The sequence below is a fragment of the Hipposideros armiger genome, unplaced genomic scaffold (assembly GCF_001890085.2).
Source record: "Hipposideros armiger isolate ML-2016 unplaced genomic scaffold, ASM189008v1 scaffold_44, whole genome shotgun sequence".
Taxonomy (NCBI): domain Eukaryota; kingdom Metazoa; phylum Chordata; class Mammalia; order Chiroptera; family Hipposideridae; genus Hipposideros; species Hipposideros armiger.
The window spans coordinates 3,674,433-3,695,999 of NW_017731394.1; the positions used below are offsets into that span (position 1 = coordinate 3,674,433).

General features: G+C 40.1%; 1 protein-coding gene across 4 annotated transcripts in view; it reads left to right on the top strand.

Moving 5' to 3' along the window:
• TRIM44 (tripartite motif containing 44) overlaps window positions 1-21,567 on the top strand; it is a 117,352-nt gene that overhangs the window by 53,175 nt on the left and 42,610 nt on the right. For all 4 annotated transcript variants that reach the window (XM_019639533.1, XM_019639532.1, XM_019639535.1 and 1 more), the window contains 2 exons: window positions 1,733-1,972; window positions 11,150-11,169. In XM_019639533.1, the coding sequence (XP_019495078.1) occupies window positions 1,733-1,972; window positions 11,150-11,169 (260 nt within the window). The remainder of the gene's footprint in view (window positions 1-1,732; window positions 1,973-11,149; window positions 11,170-21,567) is intronic.

Genomic DNA, 21,567 nt, shown 5'->3' on the forward strand with positions numbered 1-21,567 from the left:
GAGGCCTGATTTTGCATTGACATTCTCATGGCAGCTTTACAAAAGCTGCATAAGTATCAAGCCTCTTTCTGTTTTAAGGGGGTCAATTAAAAATGGCTTGATCTCCCCTCTCATTGAGCCTTTCTCTTCCCCAGGCTCCTTTCCTAGGTTTTCCTAGTTTGACTTCCTTTCTGACAGACTGCTAGAGTGAACAGAGCACCGAACTGGGAACAAGGAGATTGGGACCCTCTGCGTCTCCTATAAGTTGGCAGCTGTGTCTGTTTCCTTATCTATAAAGGAAAGGGGATTCGCTTAGATGACAGCTACTTTCTCTTTCATCTCTAAATTCTCTGTTGGCCTTTCTCATTTTGACTGCTGTCCTACTTCTTTTCTGTTCCCTACCTCTGCTATTCAGGATGCATAGTTGTTTAAAAATATTCACAAAGTAAATGTGGTTATGAGGAAATATCAATAAATGCAGTTGTTGGCAAGATATGGGGCGTAGAAGTTCTTATCTTGGTAGTTTCTCACTTTTCTTTGCCTTTCTTATGCACTAGTCAAACATAGCCTACAGTCATAATTTATTTGGTCTGCACAGTTGTTGCAAAATAAAACAATAATATATTTTTACCCATCAGAGAGCAAAAAATTAAAGGCTTAATTTTATCCACTACTGATAAAGCTGTAAGGGAAATGCTTGCTTTCACATATTGTTGTGGGAATATAATTGGTGCATGTTTTTTGGAGCACGGTTTGTATCAATCAGTATGTTTGAGTATGTATAAATCAACTACTCCAAAGGCCTCTAAAGAAACTTATATGAAGATATTAAGAGGCATATCTCAGGATTTTCATTGATGTGTTGTTCACAATAGCAAAAATTTGGAAACATCCCGTTACTTCCACTAAGAAGGGAGTAATTAAATAGGTATATGTGTATACCTACACACACACACGCACATACACACACACACACACACACACACGATAGGTTTTTACGTGTGTGTATATATATATGTGTGTGTGTGTATATATATTTTTTCTCCATATATAGCTTATAGAGATATTTATTCATTTACTTACATATTTATATATAAATATCCATAAATTATCTTTATACAGATATTAAAAATAATGCAAAGAATGAAGTTGATCTGTAGGTACCAACATATTTTAAGTAGAAAAATAAGACCAGAACCATATGATATGTTCACTGTGGTCCATTTATGTAAAAACAACATAATTCTCTCTCTCTTTCTGTGTGTGTGTGTGTGTGTGTGTGTGTGTGTGTGTGTGTGTGTGTGTATGAAACTACATAGAAAAATGGCTGAAAGGATACTTAACAAATTATTAATAGTAATTTCCCTCTGAGGAGGGAAAAGGTATAGAGATGGAGAGAGAAGAGGAATTTGATTTTTTTTTACCATATATACTCATCTGTTAAATATTTTAAAAAGTATTTCTGTATTACCATTATAAAAATGAATACAAGGAAAAGAGCAGAAAGGGAGGATAAAGAATTCCTATAGAATAAAAGAGGCAAAATTTTTTTTACCTCTTTTATTTTTTTAAGCATAATTTTCATCAAAGATATTAAGGGAACCTTGTTTAGAGGATGTTCCCAAAACTTCAGGATCAGACAGAAACCCCGGTTTGCATTTTGGCTATCAGGGCTGCCTGGCACTTACAGTGACAGCTCTACTTTTCCATATTTTGTGTGACCAACTTATCCTTATTTGTCTGTGTTCTGCAGGTAACTCGGGAGCAGATGAAGGTGTTTATACAGCAGGAATTTAAGAAGGTTCAGAAAGTGATTGCTTATGAGGAGCAGAAGGCCCTTCATCTAGTGGACATCCAGGAAGCAATGGCCACAGCTCATGTGACTGAGATCCTGGCAGACATCCAGTCCCACATGGACAGGTTGATGACTCAGATGGCCCAAGCCAAGGAGCAACTTGATACCTCTAATGAAGCAGCTGAGCCAAAGGCAGAGGTAAAGGAGAATCCCCACAGTTATTAGTAGCAGGAGAAATCGGAGGAAACTGGCTGCCATGTTTGTTAGTTCTGGACATGCCCTCTTGTGAATGAACTGAAAACTCAGACAGGGTATAAGTGTTAAACTGGTGTGTATACCAGTATGGAAGTGTTGGCCACTGGGGTCTGCAGCCAGCACCTGGGCCTGGCAACACATTTCTCCACCGTGACTTAAAGGAGTATAGTCAGTGGGGCAAATACGAATCACAGTGAAGGAGGGAAGCCAGAAATCGTTGCCAGAAAAGGCAGTTGACAGATCCCAAATCGTGAAATGAGCTTATAAATAAAGAAATAGGGGCGAGAACAGGGCTGAATGAGGATAAGCCAAAGCAGGCCAGAGTGAAAGATTATGGACTGATTCTGTGAATCGTGAAAGGGTTCCTCAGGTTGGTTTTTATATGGAGCCAACTGCACAAATTGGGGGCATAACTGCTGAATTAAGAGAGGCATGGGGGCTAGGGCACTACAAGGATCAAAAATAGACAGCATGAAAGAAAGGCACAAGGTAAATGTTGAATCACTCGACAATGAATAGAGTCACTGTGATCATTGTTATTTTCTAACCAGAATAAAAGGGTCTCAGACGTTTTACCAAACAACACATTTGGGCATTCAGAATCCATTTCTACAAACTCATTTAAGGCAGCCATTCAAAAAATTATATATAAAGTTTATAACGTCTTTCAGCCACTGGGGAGAGGCTATTGTTCATCAGATTTCATAGCTTTATGTTGAAAATTCTAGTCAAGCTTACGCCAGATGGGTGTAGGGTAGGCCCTTCTATAATAGATGAAAACCTGGAGAGTCCTGTGGACTTTCTAGACTGCTGCTGACTCAGCAATTTCAGCCTCAACTAGCACAGTCTTGCCTTGGCTGAGGAGAGCCTAACCACAGACTAGATGAGCTGAGATATCACCTAGAAGGCAGGTATTGTTCAAGCCCTCCTGACAGGAAATGGAAGAGACCACTGAACAGTTACCGGCTTCACGCATCCAGGGTTCGTGACTAAATTTCACATGTGTTAAAAAAAACAGAATAGCTCTTGTTCTTTGCATTTCATCTTCTCCAGAATAAGACAGCGTGTGCCTAAATAAGTTTCTAGATAGGCAAGAGAGCACTTTATAGTAATCCTTTCATTTAATCCTTATATCAGCATTCATTATCTCCATTTTGCATATGAGATATTGAGATGCAGAGACACTGACCCAATGTTATTTAGTTAGTAGAAAATAGAGCCAGGATTCAGATTTAAGTCTGTCCTATTCCAATAGCTGTACCTATCCCCTGCTCTGCCGTATGCTAAGCATCACGTTTGTATCTGGGGGAAGAATGCGGAAAATCAGTGTCCTAGGCAGCTTTGCATTCCTCAGACCTTTTACAGTGTAGACTGGTCACTTTGTGTCTTAGTAAACGGAAAGCTAGACCAGAGTTAACTCAAGGGATCAATGCCATTACCCTGTCCCAAATTTCCCTCCAATTGGATTTATTCTGTGTGTTGATTGGGTTGTTTTTTCAAAAATAAAGATTTAATTTTGAGAGATATCTGTCTTTTATTTTAACTTCAAATAATGAATTTAGTCCCTCCCCAACATTAACTGTCTTTAAGCTGCTCAACTGCACTCTGCTTGTTAATGCTGATGGAATTACTCTTAGGGATGCAAAGCTCACAAAGCCTAAGACTAGGCTGTGGACAAAATAAGCTATTAACCAGAAGCAGGGATGGGCTATGTGCAGAGCTTTTTATACAGAGCCTGTGTCATCTAATATTCCAGCTAATCAGGTAACTTATTGATCAGAGCGAATTTCTAGTACCTTTCTTTCACTCAACAGAGGCATTCCTTTCTCCCCTTTGTATGAAACAGATTTTTAAAAAATTTTTTGCATTTTAAATTTGGCTAATTCCTGTCCCCCCGCCCCGACACACAAACACACACACACACACACACACACACACACACATTTTTTAACGAAAAATTGCAAACATACTACAGCAAAGTTGAAAGGTTTTACACATTACACCCATATACCTCCATCTAGATTCTACCATTAACATTTTACTTGATTTATTTTATATATATAGTCATCTTTTCAACCTTGCATTCATCAGTGCATCTTATTTCTGATGCATTTAAAAGCAGATTGCAACTTCTGCTTCTGAACATGTGATTTTTTTTCTTTTTATTTGTTGATTATTTAGCAGTGTGGTGTTTAGCTTCCAAATATTAGGGATTTTCCTACATATATTGGTTTTCATTTCTAACTTAGTTCCATTGCGATCAGAGAGCATATTCTGAATGATTTCAGTCTTTCAACATTTATCAAGACTTGTTTTATGGCCCAGCATGTGGTCTATCTTGGTGAATGCATACGTGCACCAAAAGAGAATGTGTATTCTGTACTTTGGGGTGTAGTGTTCTATTAAATATCAATGAGGTGTTCAGAAATTTTAGGTTTTTACTGATTTTTGTGTCTAGTTCTGTCAGCTTCTGAGAAAGGCGTGTTAAATTTCCAAGTATGATAATGGAATTATCTTTCCCTTTTGTTCTATCAGTTTTTCTTCAGATATTTTGAAGATTATTAAGCAAATACACATTTATAATTGTCATGTCTTCCTGGTGAAAAGTTACTCTTTTTCTCTGATAATACTTCGTCTTGATGTCTGTTTTGTCTCATGTTTTTAAGGCCAGTCCAGTCTTATGCTTACTGGTTTTATGGTCCATCTCTTTCCGTTCAGTTGCTTTCAGTCTATCTGTATTGTTAAAGTCTGTCTCTCTTTGGCAGCACATAGCTAGGTCTTAATTCTTTTATCTAGTCTGATAATCTCTGCCTTTTAATGGAAGTGTTCAGTCCATACCATTTAAATGTTATTATTAATGTGGCTGAATTTAAGTCTATCATTTTGTGATTTGTTTTCTGTTTGTCGCTCTGTTTTTGTTCCTCTCGTCTTTTCCTGCCTTTTTTTGGATTTTTGAAATAATTATTTGAATTCCATTTTAATATAACTATTGACCTTTTAGCTCTATTACTTTATATTATATTTTAGTGGTGTCTAGAGGATTATAATATATATCCTTAAATTTTTAGTCTACTTAAAATTAATATTGTTGGGGGGAGGAAAAATTAATATTGTACCACTTCATATAAAATGTAGACACCTTGAAACTATATAGGCCAATTTACCCTCTTTCTGTGTCCTTTATGTTATAGTATCATATATACAGAATCTACATATGTAATAAACACTGCAACACAGTTATAAATTTAGCTTAAACAGTCATATGCTTTTAAAGAGATTAAGAAGGAAAAAGTCATAATTTTTTTTTTATTTTTTAAAGTTTATTGAGGTGACAATGGTTAGTAATGTTACATAGGTTTCAATGTACAATTCTGTAATACATCATCTATATATCACATTGTATATTCACCACCCAGAGTCAGTTCTCCTTCCATCACCTTTTACCCTCATCCATTACCCCCCTCACCTCTTACCCTCTGGTAACCACTAAACTATTGTCTGTGTCTAGGAGTTCTTGTTTCTTTCTTTCTTTGTCTTGTTCCTTTGTTGTTTTCAGTTTTATATCCCACATATCAGTGAAATCATATGGTTCTCTACTTTTGCTGTCTGACGTATTTCGCTTAGCATAATAATCTTAAGATCCATCCATGTTGTCGCAAATAGCACTATTTCATCTTTTCTTATGGCAAAATAGTATTCCATTGTGTGTGTGTGTGTGTGTGTGTGTGTGTGTATCAGATATTCTTTATCCAGTCATCTATCGAAGGATACTTTGGTTGTTTCTATGTCTTGGCCACTGTAAATAAAGCTGCAATGAACATTGGAGCACACATATCTTTACCGGTAAATGTTTTCAGATTTTTTGAGTAGATACCCAGGAGAGGGATTGCTGGGTCATATGGTAACTCTGTTCTTAACTTTTGAGGAACTTCCATACTGCCTTCCATTGTAGCTGCACCAATCTGCAATCCCACCAACAGCGTATGAGGGTTCCTTTTTTTCCACAGCCTCTCCAACACTTATTATTTATTTTGTTGATGATAGCCATTCTAACTGGTGTGAGGTAATCTCTCATTGTGATTTTGATTTGCATTTCTCTGATGATTAGTGATGTTGAGCATCTTTTTATATGTCTATTGGCCATCTGTATGTCCTCTTTGAGAAGTGCCTATTCAGGCCCTTTGCCCATTTTTTAATTGGATTGTTTGTTTTACTGTTGTTGAATTGTATGAGTTCCTATATATTTTGGATATTAGCCCCTTATCAGAGGCGTTATTTCTGTGTATTTATATGTATATAGTTTTTCAAAAAGTTTGTGATAATAGTTGCATAAGTGAATTAACTAAAAGTCATTGAATATATATTTAAAACAGGTAATTTTATGGTATTATAAGTTATGTCTCAATAAACTTAAAAAACTACATATCCCACCTGCCCAAGTGCTATTTACCTTTGATTTATGAAGATTGTTCTAAAACTAGCCCATTAACACAGATGAATTTGATTAGGCCAAGTAGAATCACAGAGCTTCTGGTTAAAGAAGCCCAAAGGTTACAAGGTTTCCTGGTGACCTTTCTTTTCAAAAATGTGTTTTTAATCTTTTTGGGTCATTTCATAGAATATAGGGTAGGGGAGGAGTTTCAATACCAGTCCCACAGGACTAAAAAGTTGTGGTCTTTCCCCTATTTAAATAACTAAAGTTATTGCTTTCTTAATCATTATGCAGTGTTTAAAATTTACAGACACAGCACAGAATAAACACACACACACTAAATTGATTGTTATCATTAGGGATTATATTTGTTCCATGTTTGTGTGTGTGTTTTTCCAACTTTATTGAGATATTATTGACATATAACATAAGTATATGTATAGAAAAATTATTACCCCAATAAGGCAAATTAACACCTTCATCCCTTCACAGCATTTTTTTCTTAACATTATATTTTAAATTTTCCTCATATTACTAGAAATTCTTCAAAAACATGCTTGAATCCTGAATCAATGATATAAATTAAGCTTTTACCTTATTTTAAGTGATTTCCAACTTTTTACTGTCATTTAAACAACGTAATGTATGTTTTTATTTATAAATCATAAGCAATTACTGAGTCAAAGGTATGGATATGTTTTAGGCTCTTGTACATATTAGTAAATTGTCCACAGAATGATTATAACTGTACATTTTCATCACTGGTTTTGAAAATCTCTCTCTCTCTCTTTTTGGCCTGAATTTAGTCATATCTTTTATAAAATTTTTTGCCAAAGTCAAGTAAAAAAATTGTCTTTATTTACTTGCATATCATGAGCATTTCCATCTTCTGTCTAATTTTGAGAGAAGTCCTCGCTGCAGTGAGATAATCTTAGAAAAAGTTGGTTCAAATAGGTAAATCATTAAAAATGATGCACACATACCTTAAGCCTTTATTTTAAACTTGAAATATATGTTTGTGTATTTCTTTAATTTAGATTCTTTTTCTTGAGAATGCAGGTTAGTTAGCTGGTTGGGATAGAACGACATGCTTCTGGCATAAACCATGTCCATACTGCACTGTTTATAAGGTCCAGTTTCAGTCTCTTTATCGTAAGTGAGGTAACATTTAAAGCAAGCTGAATATGGAATCCTAAACTTTTATACTTTATTTTTTCCATTATTTTGCATGTGTCTCACCTACATTAAAATTGACAGCAATTTTTAAGCAACTTTATTGAATGCTTTGGAAGCATTCGACGTAATTTTCATGGAATCAGCACTTCATGGAGGCAGCAATTTTCTCTTGTACTCATTTTTTGTTATTTAATAAAATGTGTCATCATAATTACAACTTCAACTGATATAAACAGACTTAGGAACAAACTTATTGGGTTCTTGGTGTACATGCATTTCCACTGGTGGCAGTGGAAATGAGAGGTTGTACTAGAGTGTAGCCTACCCACCAAGAGCATTCAGGATATTTTACAGCGAGATTTGAGAACATTGCTTACTCCAACAAGCCATTTAAATGGAAGTTGATGTTTAACATATTTTCAGCTCTAATCTCTGAAACCAGACTTCATTTGTAATGGGGGTAGAAATGAATCTTAAATCCACCTTATATCCTGTCCTCCCTTCTTTTCTTTCTTGACTGATTATCTGCTGTGTACCTTGCGCTATTTACTCTGTGCCTTGTACAGTAAATAAACTGATGAACACACAGTTTCAGTTCTCAAGGAGTTGAAATCCAAAGAGGAAGACACTGTGTGGTGCTGTCTCTGTCTGTTTGCTGCCCTAAATACTAGCTCCGAAGTGTGAGCCATACAGATACGGAGGACAGAGAAAGATTACCCCACTCAACCTGTCGGTGGGGGACAATTTCCAAGTGAGGCTTGATCTGAAAGGATGGCTAGGAATTAGCTAGGCTTTCGGAACAGGGATATGCACTTCAGGTACCTGGAATAGCACATGCACGCCTTTTACTAGCAAGACTAGCAATCCTCTGAATGCCTGCTGCCCTATTTATTTACAGTTACCTCAAGTTATATGTGGTAGATTTGTTCTTTGATTTATTCATTCCCATGACAGCAAAACTCGCACCCTGGTCCTCCCCATGCTATGTGGTAGTGATTATTGTTTCTGAAAAGAACCACATGTCTATAAGGAGCAGAAATGGATGAATATAAAGGATAATCTTGTGTCCCTTCTTCTCTGACCGTCCCCACTCTCTCTAGAAATGTTATTAATGAACAACTCAGGGAGATTACAATATGACCGTCATTTGTTGAACACTTATAATGTACTAGACACTTGCTTAGTGTTTTACAAACATTTTCACATTTATTTTAATCCATATAGCCACCGTGTGAGGTAAGATTTAGGATCTCCGTGTATAAATGAGGACACTGAACCTCGGAAAAGTTAAGTAAATGGACAAAAACTTCACTGTTGGGATTGACGAGCCAGAGTTTGAAGCCATGCTTCTATAACTCGGAAACCCTGTCTCTTAACCATTGCACCTGTATGTGATTATGACGAGGACTTGCTCTAAGTCATGGGAGAAAGTTTGGTTACTTTTTCCCATAAGGTTCCCCTAGACAATTGTGCTTTAACATCCAAAAATAGTTGAAAAATTGTGTTGAGGTTTAATTGTGTTGTTGATAGTTGTGTGACTCATAGTAGATTTAAATTATGTGAATTTTTTCTTACTAAATTATAGTTCCCATAAGACATGCCATAAGACATAAGAAATGCAAAGAAAGCTTCCACAATCCCCATACCCTCCTTCCACCGCTCGCCTCGCTTCTCTCTCATTAGAGAGGACAGATGACTCGCGTCCTTACCAATATTGGAAATCCTTAACAGTCTTCTAAAAATGCCCTTCTTATCCAACCCTTAGTGTATAATCTGATTTAAATCACCTCTGGCTGCAGCTGACATTTGTAGCCTCAGTTGTACTCCCAGTCCCCCCACCCCACCCCCATACACACAGCCCCTACGCAAAACATGCACATCCCCATTCCCTAGTTTCACAGAAGTCAAAATTTCTTAAACGTGCTTTTTTTTTTTAACTGCTGTGCCTTTGCTCTTCCTAGTCCAGTGCCCTTTCCACTTATCTTCTGTTGTCAGCCTGGGAAAATCCTGCTTATCCATCAAGCGCCAATATAAATGTCACCTTCTCTGTGAAGATCCCCCCCATCCCACCCCACCCCCAGCTTCTCCAGGAGAGGCGTGTTTATCACTTCACTTCTGACCCTCAAGGCATTCCATTTCTGTGTTTGGTAGAGCCCTGAACACATTTAGTCATAGTTCATTTTCTGTTTCTGTCTGTTGCTCCTCAACAATGGCAGCTCTAGAAGGTTAAGTCATTATGGGTTGTTTATCTTTTACCCTTAGCACCTACATATAGTAGCTTATGAATGAATCATACTGAATTGTAATAGTGATAAAATAACCTTTATTAAGTACTTCCTGTGTCTTAGGTACTATACTTGATCTTTATATACATTATTTTATTTAGTCCTCATACTCATCCTATGATACTGGGACAGTTATTATCCCCACTTTACAAATTAGGAAATTGATGTTAAGAGAGGCAAAATAATTTGACCAGGGTAACACAGCAAACAAGTGATGGAGTCAAGACTTGAACCCAGAGTGTCTGATTCCAGAGTTCATTCTCCTTTATACCAGTAGGATCATTCAGTCAATCAGTTAATCAATCAATCAATCAATCAATCAATCATAGTTCTCTGGGAAGTTATCAACAGCTAGAGAGATACATTCTCTATTGATACCAACCTTGAGTGGCCAAGAGGAGGATTTTAAAGATACCCTATCACCAAAAGGATAAGTGAGGTCCCTTGGAAAAGGCTTGAGAGTCATTCGAAAAATCTTGTTTGGTCACAAAAAGAGGCTCAAAGGAATCTGCTGTGATCATTAAAGTTAGGTTCAGAGCATGCAATACTTGGAAAAATAACCCTCACACATTGGTTTTTCAAAGACTAAAAAAGAAAAACAGAAAAGCCATTGTTTGGCTGAGAATGGTGTGGGTCATCAAATGCCAGAAATACCTTTTTACAGAGGAGAAGGTCCAGATTAATTAATTACCTTGCCCAAGGGAACATAGCTAGTAAATAACAGATCTTGGACTAGAACCCTAGTATTTCTGAGTCCCAGTTCAGTGCCCCTTTAACCATAGCGTGCTATATATTAGAGTTGCGGTGTTTTTGCTTGGAGAAAAACATGCTCGCTAGACCAAGGCAGAAATGAGTCTTTGATGGAAACAGCTTGATGCTTTGGGAGCTGGTCAGCTTTTGCCTAAGACCCGCTGCTATTTTGGGCTCTCAGTTTGCTCAGAGCTAAATCCTGCCAGCCATCCAAATAAAAAGGCAAAGCTATTATTTAGGCTTCCTAGGTGTGTGCATTCACTTCTCTGCTTGCGAAGGCAAATTATCAGTTTCTCTCTGTTGGGCAGTTAGAACGTAGGATCATATTAGCCCTTAGATGGCTACTGGTTTGTTTCTGTTACAATAAATGCACGAGCCTTGCTTTCAGGTCGGAAAAGAGAGGGAAAAGAAAAAAACAATCTAAATCAGTCTTTAACAATGCTGATTTCTAATGCTGCTTCTTTCTGTTTCTTTCAGGGCGACGAGGAAGGACCCAGGTAAGCACGCAGTGTTGCTGCTTGTCTGTTCTCAGAAATGAAGTATGGTGACTCTGTGGCCTTTTAATGCCCCATGAGATATGGACAGCCAAGGAACAGCACAGAAAAGGGATCTCCGTCTTAAGCCAGGGCTTTGAAGATCTTATTGTGTAAGACCCCATCGCCCTCCCATCTGAGCCATTTCCTGCCTGTAACCTTCAGATAAAGATAGACTTTAAAGTGTGTAATGACAGTAACTTTGCTTTATTCTTCAGCACTTTCAGAATATCTTGTTAAGAAGAGTGGCACTGTATTTGAATGGTAATTAGGTCTCAGGTGGACTGACTAGATAAACTTTTGCATTGTTCTCTCTTGATTGGAATTGGCTTGCTTTTTTTTTTTTTAATGGGCTCTGGATCCAATATTCTTTATTTCTGACCTATTAACATCTTCGTGCCTGACTCAAGATACCTATCCAATAAATCCTAGAGCATAGGTATACAAAACTTTGTTTAGGGGAGAAAAATGCTCCTGAGTGCTTCTGTATCACCATGTGAAATTTAAAAGAGCATTTCATGTTCACCTCAGCCTTACGTGAACCTGGACTTTGGGCTCACTTACCTTTCCTGTCGTTCTGCTCGAGCAGTGAGAACAGGCTCTAGGAAATGCTGCAGCTGTGCCATCCACACAATCGAGGGTCACTTGTACAAAGTAAAGTATAATGTCCAGATGAGTCCCCACTGTCACATAGAGTCAAGGATTGTTAAGGCTGGGAGGTATTGAAAAGGTCATCTAAGCCACTGCATTCAGAACTTCAGCAGTTTTAGCAGAAACACCTTTTTTTTTTTTCTTCAAATGGGCTTTAAGTAGAATCCCAATGTATAAATAATTGTTTTTCTGGTTAAAGTTGGGGCCACATCTGCTGGTGAACCTCCTGTCTTCATTACAATAGACCCTGAGGGATTTCTGCAGAAACCTAGGGTTCCTCAGAACTCATTTGAAAATCACTAATCTAGTTCAAGTTTCTCATTGAAAGAAGCTCAATGAATTGTCCAAGTTTACTTTACTGGAGCCAAGATTCAGCCCTTCTTGGATTTTATTTACAAACCAACAAATATAGCTCCTTTATTTATTTATTTATTTATTTTCCTTTCTCCCTTCCCACATCCTGAGCTCCTTTCTTAGTGCCAAGTGTTATCCCACATCTGCATCTCCTGGTGCTTCCCTCCCTTGGGAACCGCGGTTCTCAGCCCAGATCTAGCCCCTAGTCTACCATGGTAAAGCCTCAGGCACCCTGCTTTAAACCTACAGAGCTCAGGGGAGTCCCGTTACACCTCATCTTCCAGCTGTTCTCAGGAACAGGCTCCCTCTAAGTTGTGGTTCATTTCCTGCCTCCCTCCCTCCCTCCCTTTCTTTTCTTATGACCCTACTATGTGTCAGGCACAGTGTTATATACTGGGTATGTAATGGCAACTCAAACAGACACGCTCCCTGACCTTGTGGATCCTAAGTCTAGTGGGAGAGATGAGCATATAGCCAGGCACTTACGCTGTTGGGGAAATGCTCTGATAAAGGAGGTTTAGGCTGCTGTAGGAAGGGCTCCTAAGTCAGTCTTGGAGGATAAGGGGAGGTTTACCAAAAAAGGTTGTATATCACACAGGTCTGAAGGATGAGGAGGCAGACAAAGGAGGAGCAGGGGTGGGGGTTGTTCTAGGTAGAGTAACAAGTTGAGTGAAAGCCCCAGATGAGAACAGTGGAGGACAGAAGGTCGAGTCCACATCATTTAGGGCCTCAGGCCTCCTTCAGGTACTTGAGCTCCATCCTGCAGACAGTGGGAGGCATCCAAGAATTTTACACATTAGAGCTTGGAAGACTAGCTAGACTCACTAGCGGTGCAGGGAGGCTAAATCGACAGCTTCTGTAGTTATTGACCAAGTTTTCAGCGTTTTGCACAGACCTTAGGTTTAGACACACTATTTAAATGATCTCCTTGGCACTCACCTCTTCTACTCTCAAGACTCGCTCTAGCTCCTTAAAATCTAGGCCAAGCAGAGCCCTAGACCTTCTTTCCCAGAAAGAGAGTTCAGACAAGACTAATATAAAGAAAACACCTCAGCAGATGTAATGTGCAGACTCCACAGGGTAGAAATGCCCCCACCCCCCATCTCTGGAGAGCCTGATTAGGATGAACACGCTCATCTGTCCTTATTGGCCCCATGCCAGAGTCACGTTGCTTAGGAGAATACAGAGACCTTGTGAAGAGATTAACCCCCTTGAAAGGTGCTAGCCAGTGTGAGAGATTGCCTTGAGAGTTTAGTTGTAGATCCTTCCTGTCATTTGGCCATGACAGTGGTGAAGCAGCGGGTTCTTTACCAGTAACCAAAATGCCAGGCTGTTTCCCTCAAGCCAAGATGCCATCAGAGAGTCTGTTAACCCGGGACTCGACAGAACCCTTTGTTGGTACAACGAGCACTTGAAGAGCATGTTCCAATTTGGCGGAAAGAGGAAAGAGGAGCCAGGCTTTCTTTTGAATAACCTTTACCTTCATTCTTGTTGGTTCCATTCCATTTGCTTATGTCGAACTACCATTTGGCTCAGTGTATTCCAGTTCACGCTTGAGGGAGACTGCCTTTGATGTGAAAGTTCTCTTATTTATGATATACACTTCCTCATCTCAGTAAGCCAAACGGTTTCGTTCCAAAGGCTTCTGGGTTGCTGACAGTATGCACTGAGGGTATGGTGTGTAAGGGAGATGGAAGGAAGTATGGGTCTGCCTGCGCCGGGGCTGGGAGAAAAGCGAACCTGGAAAGCCCGAGCCCCAGGTCGGCTTGGATTCCTGCACTGTGTCTCCTTCGCTAGCATTCTGTCCACACAGCCGCCTTCCCGCTGTCTGCACAGAAGTTCACGGAGAACTGGATTCCAGCCACTCTCCGCGGTGGCAGGAACAAAGGAAAATTCTGTCCTATTGAAATGGATTAGTCTGTAACAGATCTGTGTTTTCCTCTCTTTCTGCCAGCTGGAGGCTCCCTGCCTTCTTTCCTCTTTTCAGTTTTGACTTCCTAAGCTGCTTGACGTGAGGTGGCCAAATATTTGTACTTTTGGTCATATCTGTTCCTTGCCCTGAATTTGATTGTGTAACTTGTTCTGCTAATTAACAATCATATTAATCATAGCTACCATTTACTGAAGGTTTATCATGTATAGTGCTTTATATATATTCTCATTTAATCCTCATGTAAAGCTTATAATGTAGTTATTACCCTGCTTGTAAAATGAGGCAATGCTCAGAAAGATTCGCTTGCCCTAGATCACAGCTAGTGAGTGGCAGAGCTAGGGCTTCAATGTCGTCTGGCTTCAGGGCTCATGCCCCCAGCCACCATCCGGACTGTCCCACAACGCCAGCACACTTCTCCCCGTGGCCCTGAGTGAAAGCCAGGAGGGTTCACGTACAGCCCTCACAGGATCACTTTGGCCTTGTTCCTCTAACCTGGGAGTTCCTACTTGCTTTGACGTTGAATTGCTGTGGCCTCTGTTTTCTGCAAGTGGCTTCTCTCCTTAGCCTCTGTCATTACAAAGGCATATCTCCTTATCCTCACACTGTGTCCTCACAGGGTCAACAGCAAAAGAGGTGCTTCTAGGCTCCCTGAGGAGCAGCCAGCTAGGCCTTCCTCTGGCCACAGAGTACAGTCTGAAGCCCCTCCATCTGGCAGTTGACTCTTCAGATCCATGGAACAGTGGAGTGATACAGATGGAGGGATCCTTGGAGAGCGCGGAGGCGCCAAGTCTTAACGTGTGGAGCTTGGATAGTAACCACTGGAATCATCTTTTAAGAGGGTGTCTTTGAAGCCCAAAGTGACTCTTTTTTTTTTCTTCAAGCAAAAAAAAAAGTAATTTACACTTTGGGCAGTAATTTTCTGCCTTCTCTATGCTATTATGGGAGATCTTGTGTTTGCTCCCTCACAGATTGCTCCTTCTCAATCCTGCAGGAGCCTGCTGAGAAGTAATATATATTCAAGGAGAGGGGGTGGCAGCAGGATCTGCTGCTTGGAAGCTGTTGCTAGCAATGGGAGGAAGTTGGAGAGGGAAGGACCTTTCAACTCTTGTGCTCAGAGGAGAAAGGAGCGACATCAATTAAATTTTGATTGGCTGTTGAGATTTTCTGTGATTTTTTTTTTAAACTAAGAGGAAAATGACTTTTTAATAGTAGCAGCCATACTTGAGACTTCTGTAGAGTTTTTCATCTTCAGAGCTGGCTCTTATTTCAAGCAAAAACCTCCTGCTGAGATCAGTGTGATTCTGACCCATGCTGCCTCTGTGATCAGGCAGGTAGCGAGCTCTGTGGAGGAGCCCATGGAGGTAGCGGGCCTACCTTCTGTTCTTGGTCTGCCTGCGACTGACTGTGACCTTGGGCAAATCATTTAGCCTCTCAGCCTTTTTGTAGTCTGTTTTTATTTCCCTATAAACACTACTCTTTTTTTCGCCCTGCTCACCACCCAGTTTTTTTGGTTTTTTGGGGGGGAAGGGGATATAGTTGTACGGAGGAATATAGTTTTATAATAAAGATGGAGTGGAAAGAATCTGCTTATAGATTCTGTAACTTGGTAGATTTTTAAAATTTTTCTCTCATTTTTCTTTTTTTAAATTTTCTTGGGGCTCTATACTAGGCACTTTTTTTTCCCTTCTAAAATAATAACCGTATGTTCTTAGATATGGCATTTGTCTTCCTGACGACTGAGTTCGTAGAGATAAGAAGGGACTAAGTTAGTGATACACTTAGGTTTCTTTTGTCCTCTGATTGTAAATTCATGGTTTGGCTTTTGCATTATCTTCATTTCAGAAGACATACCTGGAAACCAAAGAAAATGGCTTTGATACTTGTGACGTGAATGAAACTGTCAGGGCTACTTGTTATACAGAAGTGGGGTTCCAACATCTAAGTTGGCCTTTAGCATAGAGAATCTCTTAACTGTCATATTTTCCTGTTACGGAGCATGAGCTGATGTTGTTTTCTACTGCTGATATGAATTGTTTATCTTCTACTCACCCAAATGAAGGATGAAGCCATGCTGTGCATCGTGTTGCCTATCTATTAATATAATGAAGACAAGGCTCCTTGCTAAAGTAATTGATTTTCAGATACTTGCCTGTGAGAGTCACAACTCTATTTTAGTTTGTGTGTAGTATATAATCAGAGAATCCATTCACAGCTGGAAATTTTGACCAAGGTGCCTCTGGCTTATTCCATTTGCCTCACACTGGAAATGCTGGCTAGGAGCAGCCTGCCTGCCTTTTCTGGCTCCATACTGCTAAGAAAAAAGGCCCAGTAGAAAGGGACCTGGATGTCACTTCGCATGCTGTGGTTTTTCTCTGACCAACTTGTGTTAGCCATCCCATATAGTAGTTACGCTGTATGTTTGGCAGGCTACCCTTGTTTATACCTGTGGCCTTATTAGAGCTTAGCAGGATAATATTCACCTCTAGGTGCTCTGTTCCCTAATTTCCTAAGCAGGAAAGATTGCAGAGGAATTCTTGCATTCATTTGTTCACAAACATTTTCAACGGTCTACTGTGTTGCCAGGGCCCATACGAGGCCTCCGGGATATGAAGGTGATAAAGACTTCATTCCTGAATTTAAAGACCTCTAGAAAACTAAGTACACAATTTTAACTTCATATTTTATTGCAATATAATGATTATTATACAACGTAATTATAAATTATTATAAAGAAGCATTTATTGAATGACAACTATGTGCTGGAAGTATTTTAAGCATTTACATATATTATCTCATTTATTTCTTGCAACAGTCTTAATAAGTGGCTGATAAATTTTCATGTCTCATCTGAGATCAGAAAACTGAGTATGCAGGTCATACGTGAGGTCACACACCAAAAAAACGATAGAGCCGACATTCCAGATTCAAGTATGTGACAATGCGGTCTCTTAACCTCAGCGCTGTACAAATATGTAACAAATATGTCGGATGTAGAGTCGCAAACAGCTCACTCAGAGAATCACATTTGTGCTGGCCCTTGGAGGGCGGGTAGACGTAGGGTTTTCCAGATAGAAAGGGTAGGAAGGACACTCAGGCAGGAGACCGACAGTGAAGGCCCAGACGAGTGAAAATGACGTGTTGTGTGGGGAATGATGAGTGACTGCAGGGACTGGGAGGAGATCAGGCGAAAAGCTGTGAGAGCCCACCCTGCAGTGGGTCCGGTATGCCATGATGAGGCACCAAAAGGTTCCTGTCATTTCCTGTTAGACTTGACCTCTTGGCTACAGCATTGCCCCATCTGTAGAGGAAATAGACAGACTTCTGAATCTTACAGGTTTATTCCTGTGATCACATCTCATGATTTATTATGAGTAGATGGTTTGCTTTCCTTTATACCTCAATTTCCCCATCAGAATAACACATCCACATAAAGGACAAGTATGCTTTGAGGCATTGAAAGTATTCTCCTTGTTGTTTCTTCTTCTGGATGGAAAAACAAGCAATGAGATAAAGTAGTTTGGAAAAAGGGAACTGTTTGTTTGATTTGTCTTATTTAGACCCTTATTTTGACAGCTTCTGCCTTCCTCTAATTTAAAATCAAGTTTGGAAAGTAGTTATCTAATTCCCTCTAAACAAATGGAGAAAAGGAATACTAAAGCACCAACATTTTCCAAATAGACTTAAGGCTATAGATGTTTTTAAGCTAGTCAAAGAATTAAATTGGTGTCGATTTGTCCCTGAGTTAGATCCAGTGCTGAAGAGCCTGGCTGGAGTCAGTTTTCTTCTTCCTTGTTTGTGTTCATAGCCATTTTGAACTGGCATTAAGCATAATAGATTTTAGGAAGTCACAAAACTCCAGTCTATATTTGATGTCATTGGTTATGCCCCCCTCACCCGTAGCAGCCACGGCAAAATTGTTGTCAGGGGTAACTTTTTCATTTTATAGAGGAGAAACCTGCTGGCCTCTAGCATCCTCTCAGTTCCTCCCAGTGAGAAACAGGCAAGAGGTCAATCATTTCACTTTCCCAACAGCTTCCAAGGATCCTCCTCATTTTTGTAAGCTCTATGTATGTGAACTCCATGCACCTCTTTGCAGGAGACCAGCTCCGGCAGGTCCAGGGGTTCGCTCAGGTGGAGGCGGAGTCTGTGAGGAAAAAGGAAAAAACGCATGGACACACAGGAGCACTTTTTCAAGAAGAAGTGTCTCACTTTATTTTTACAGCAAGCCCCTTTTTATACCGGGCAGTTTAATCATTGTTCCATTAGTATCAGGGTTTTAATTCCTCATAATTCTTATGCTCCAGGGTACAGCTATACCTTTTCTATGCTAAAAACTAACTTATCCCAACTACACCCAAATCCCTCCACCTACAATGACTGCGACCAAGGCCTGAGCCTCTACATAATCGCCCAAAGGATGGTTACCATGACCACCCAACATTTATTCTAAAAACTATTGTCTAAGCGGGATCTTAAGATTTACAGGGTGTGTACTTTGACCTTTACTAAGAGACTAGTAGTGTGACTAAAATTGCCTTTAGTGTATAAAATATAATTATTGTGATATATCTATCAGAAGGGGTATTTAAATTCTTTAAGATACAAAGCAGTATCTGTTTCTCAGTCAGAGCTTCAGAATTTGTCACAATTGCAGTGTGCTTGGCCATGTCAGATACTGAGGCGCAGCGGCTCCTGGCACCTCTTTACCCAGAAACCCCCATCAGGCATCTGTAACAGATGCCAGGAACAGAAGCTGGTGTGTTTTTTGTTTGTTTATTTATTTTTCAAGGTATGAAGTTTATAGTCAATGAGTGCAGGTTTCTTTAAAATTAGAACTGCAGGGAGATAGCTCACACCTTTAAGAAAGGGGGCCAAAGGCTAAGGTAGAACTGGGGCCCCCTAAACGGTAAGGTCTGTGCCAAAGACCAGTGTTCATGTGCCTGTGCTCGTTTGGCCTCACGACCAGACTCGGAGTGGTTATAGGTTCATAAAATATTTTCTTATCCACAAGCAGGGGTTTCAGGGTAGAAAGCAGTTTCTTACACAAATGCCTCATTCCCCCCACTCCTTAGCCACCACTACCAGTTGTTCCCCGTAGGTTGCAATATGGTTGTAAAACAGAAGAGCATTTGTTTCCTTGGTGAGTACATGTCTCCTTCCCCTCTGGTTCCATCAGTTCTATTTAAAGGAAAGTGAAATTGAGCATGAGAAAACCAGTTGCCGAGAAGGAGCTGCCAGAATTGCCGTGAAGGCAGGGAGAGGAGCGTTTGTCAGGCTGCTAGATGCATCTCGGTCTGGATGCTGTGGTGGCAGTGTGCTGTTTTATCCTACCTGCACAGGTAGCGCCACTCAGACAAGGACCAGTGGAAACTGACCAAGCTGCCAACGCTGCCTGACCTTCAGGGTCGTCCAGGATTATCAGCTAAACAGTAGGAATGGTGATGCCCGCTTTAGTGTTGAACACTAAATAAGAGCTAGACCTAAATATATTATTTCAAAGCTTTAAAACAACTCTATGAGATACAGTTATCCTAGTCCTCTTTTTATAGATGAGAAAATTGATACTATAAGAGGTAAAGTGCTTAAGCCATGGTCACACAGTTACAGAGCGACTCCCCTAGGATTCGAACCCAGATCAATCAGGCTTACAATTCTGGGCTTTCAACCACTAGACCATGTCGCCTTCCTCGGGAGACGGAAGTTTCATGTTCTCTCACATCTTGGTGGGGAATAAGTAAAGTTAATGGATGGAACTGTGACAAGCCAACAGGGATGTGGCATTTTTAATCAGAAGATTTTTCACTTTCTTTGTTGAATGCCAACAAGCAGTTTATCTGAGAAGGAAGTTGAGGTGAAGCTTGCCAGGAAAATGCCTAAGATGGAATGAGCGGAAACTTCTCTCCCCAAACAGGTAAACATGAATTTACTCCCTGGCTTTTGTGGAGCCAGCAACTGCCATCGCCTCTTCTGAAAGAGGCACTGTTCACCCAGTGGCAGGTGCAGGCCAACTGTTGTCATGGCAACAGCAGGAGAGGCAAGCAGTTTAAATCCAGAACTGATCATTAACTGGGGGGTGTGGTGGGGTGGGAGAGAAATGGTGGGATGATAGTTTCAGGAGGGAAAACTTAGCAATTACCTAACCTGCATAGATGAAAAGGCCAGGCTCAGATGCCCCAGCCCAGCGCTCCCCTCGAATTCAGCGCTCATCCCTAGGTAGGAATTTTTGACAAACTGAAATGAAGGGTTGAGTCCCCGGCCAACCAAGACTCCTTAAGGAACCAGATGAGGAAAGATGAATGTTACATAGGCTGTGGAAAGAAATGCAGGGGAGGGCCGGCCGAGTGGCTCAGTTGGTTAAGAGCTCGTGCAAGAGTTTGAGCTCTGAGCAACAGCGGTTTGATGCCCGGCCTGAGCTGAGTTGCCGCTGAGCTGCCAACAGGTGGCAGGATGGCTCAGCTGAAAAAAAAAACAAACAAAAGAAATGCAGGGGCCAGATGAATGACTACCCTAAATGACATGACCCAACCAGAAGCAATCCAGAAATGCCATCTGAACTCTGCAGGAAGAGTTCATGTTCAGGGATATTCGGGACCCACAAGCATACCTATTGTAAATTTCTACTTCTCTGGATGGAGTGGGGTAGAGGACATTTTAAAAAGAAAATAAAAAGGAGACTTGTAGAGGTGATAGGTTTGTTTAGGTACTTGATCATCATGGGTATTAGTCTATCAAGCCCTCAGAGGTTGTAATAATGAAAGCAAGCTAAGCATGCCACATGGATTGTCTATCTCATTTAATCCCTACAACAACCTAGGAGGAAGTTGCTATTATTATTCTCATATCAGACTTAGATATGTTCAGTACCTTGCCCAAGGTTATAGAGCTAGTAAGTCAATGTACTGAATCCTATTATCCTATTCATTTGTATTTATGAAATAAAACATATGCTACTTTACAGGGAAGTCATGGTCCCAATCTAGACAAAAAATCAGACTTACTAGATATAGTTTGCAATAAAAGGGAAAATAGTATTTTTTTAGTAGAATAAGGTAAGCCAAAAAATAAAAATTACTCTATGACCAATATTGGAGAATATCGTACCATGCTTTTGAGATCCTTCAGAATTACAGCTCATATATTAGTCCTATGTCTCAAGCCCTGCTCAGGTGATTGTGTGAGTTCTGTGGCACAGGGCAGGTTAGGGCTTGGAAGACAAGGTGACTTGGTGACATTATACAATACAAAGAGACTGTCCAAAACTCCTCTAATGACATATTTTAACCAAACGTCCATGGTTTGTGTATTTTTCATGGGAAAAATGCCATAGTGTATAGCAAGACTTCCCTTTATTCCAGAGAGAGTGAGAGAAAAAATGAGAGAGAGAGAGAGAGAGAGAGAGAGAGAGAGAGAGAGAGAGAGAGAGA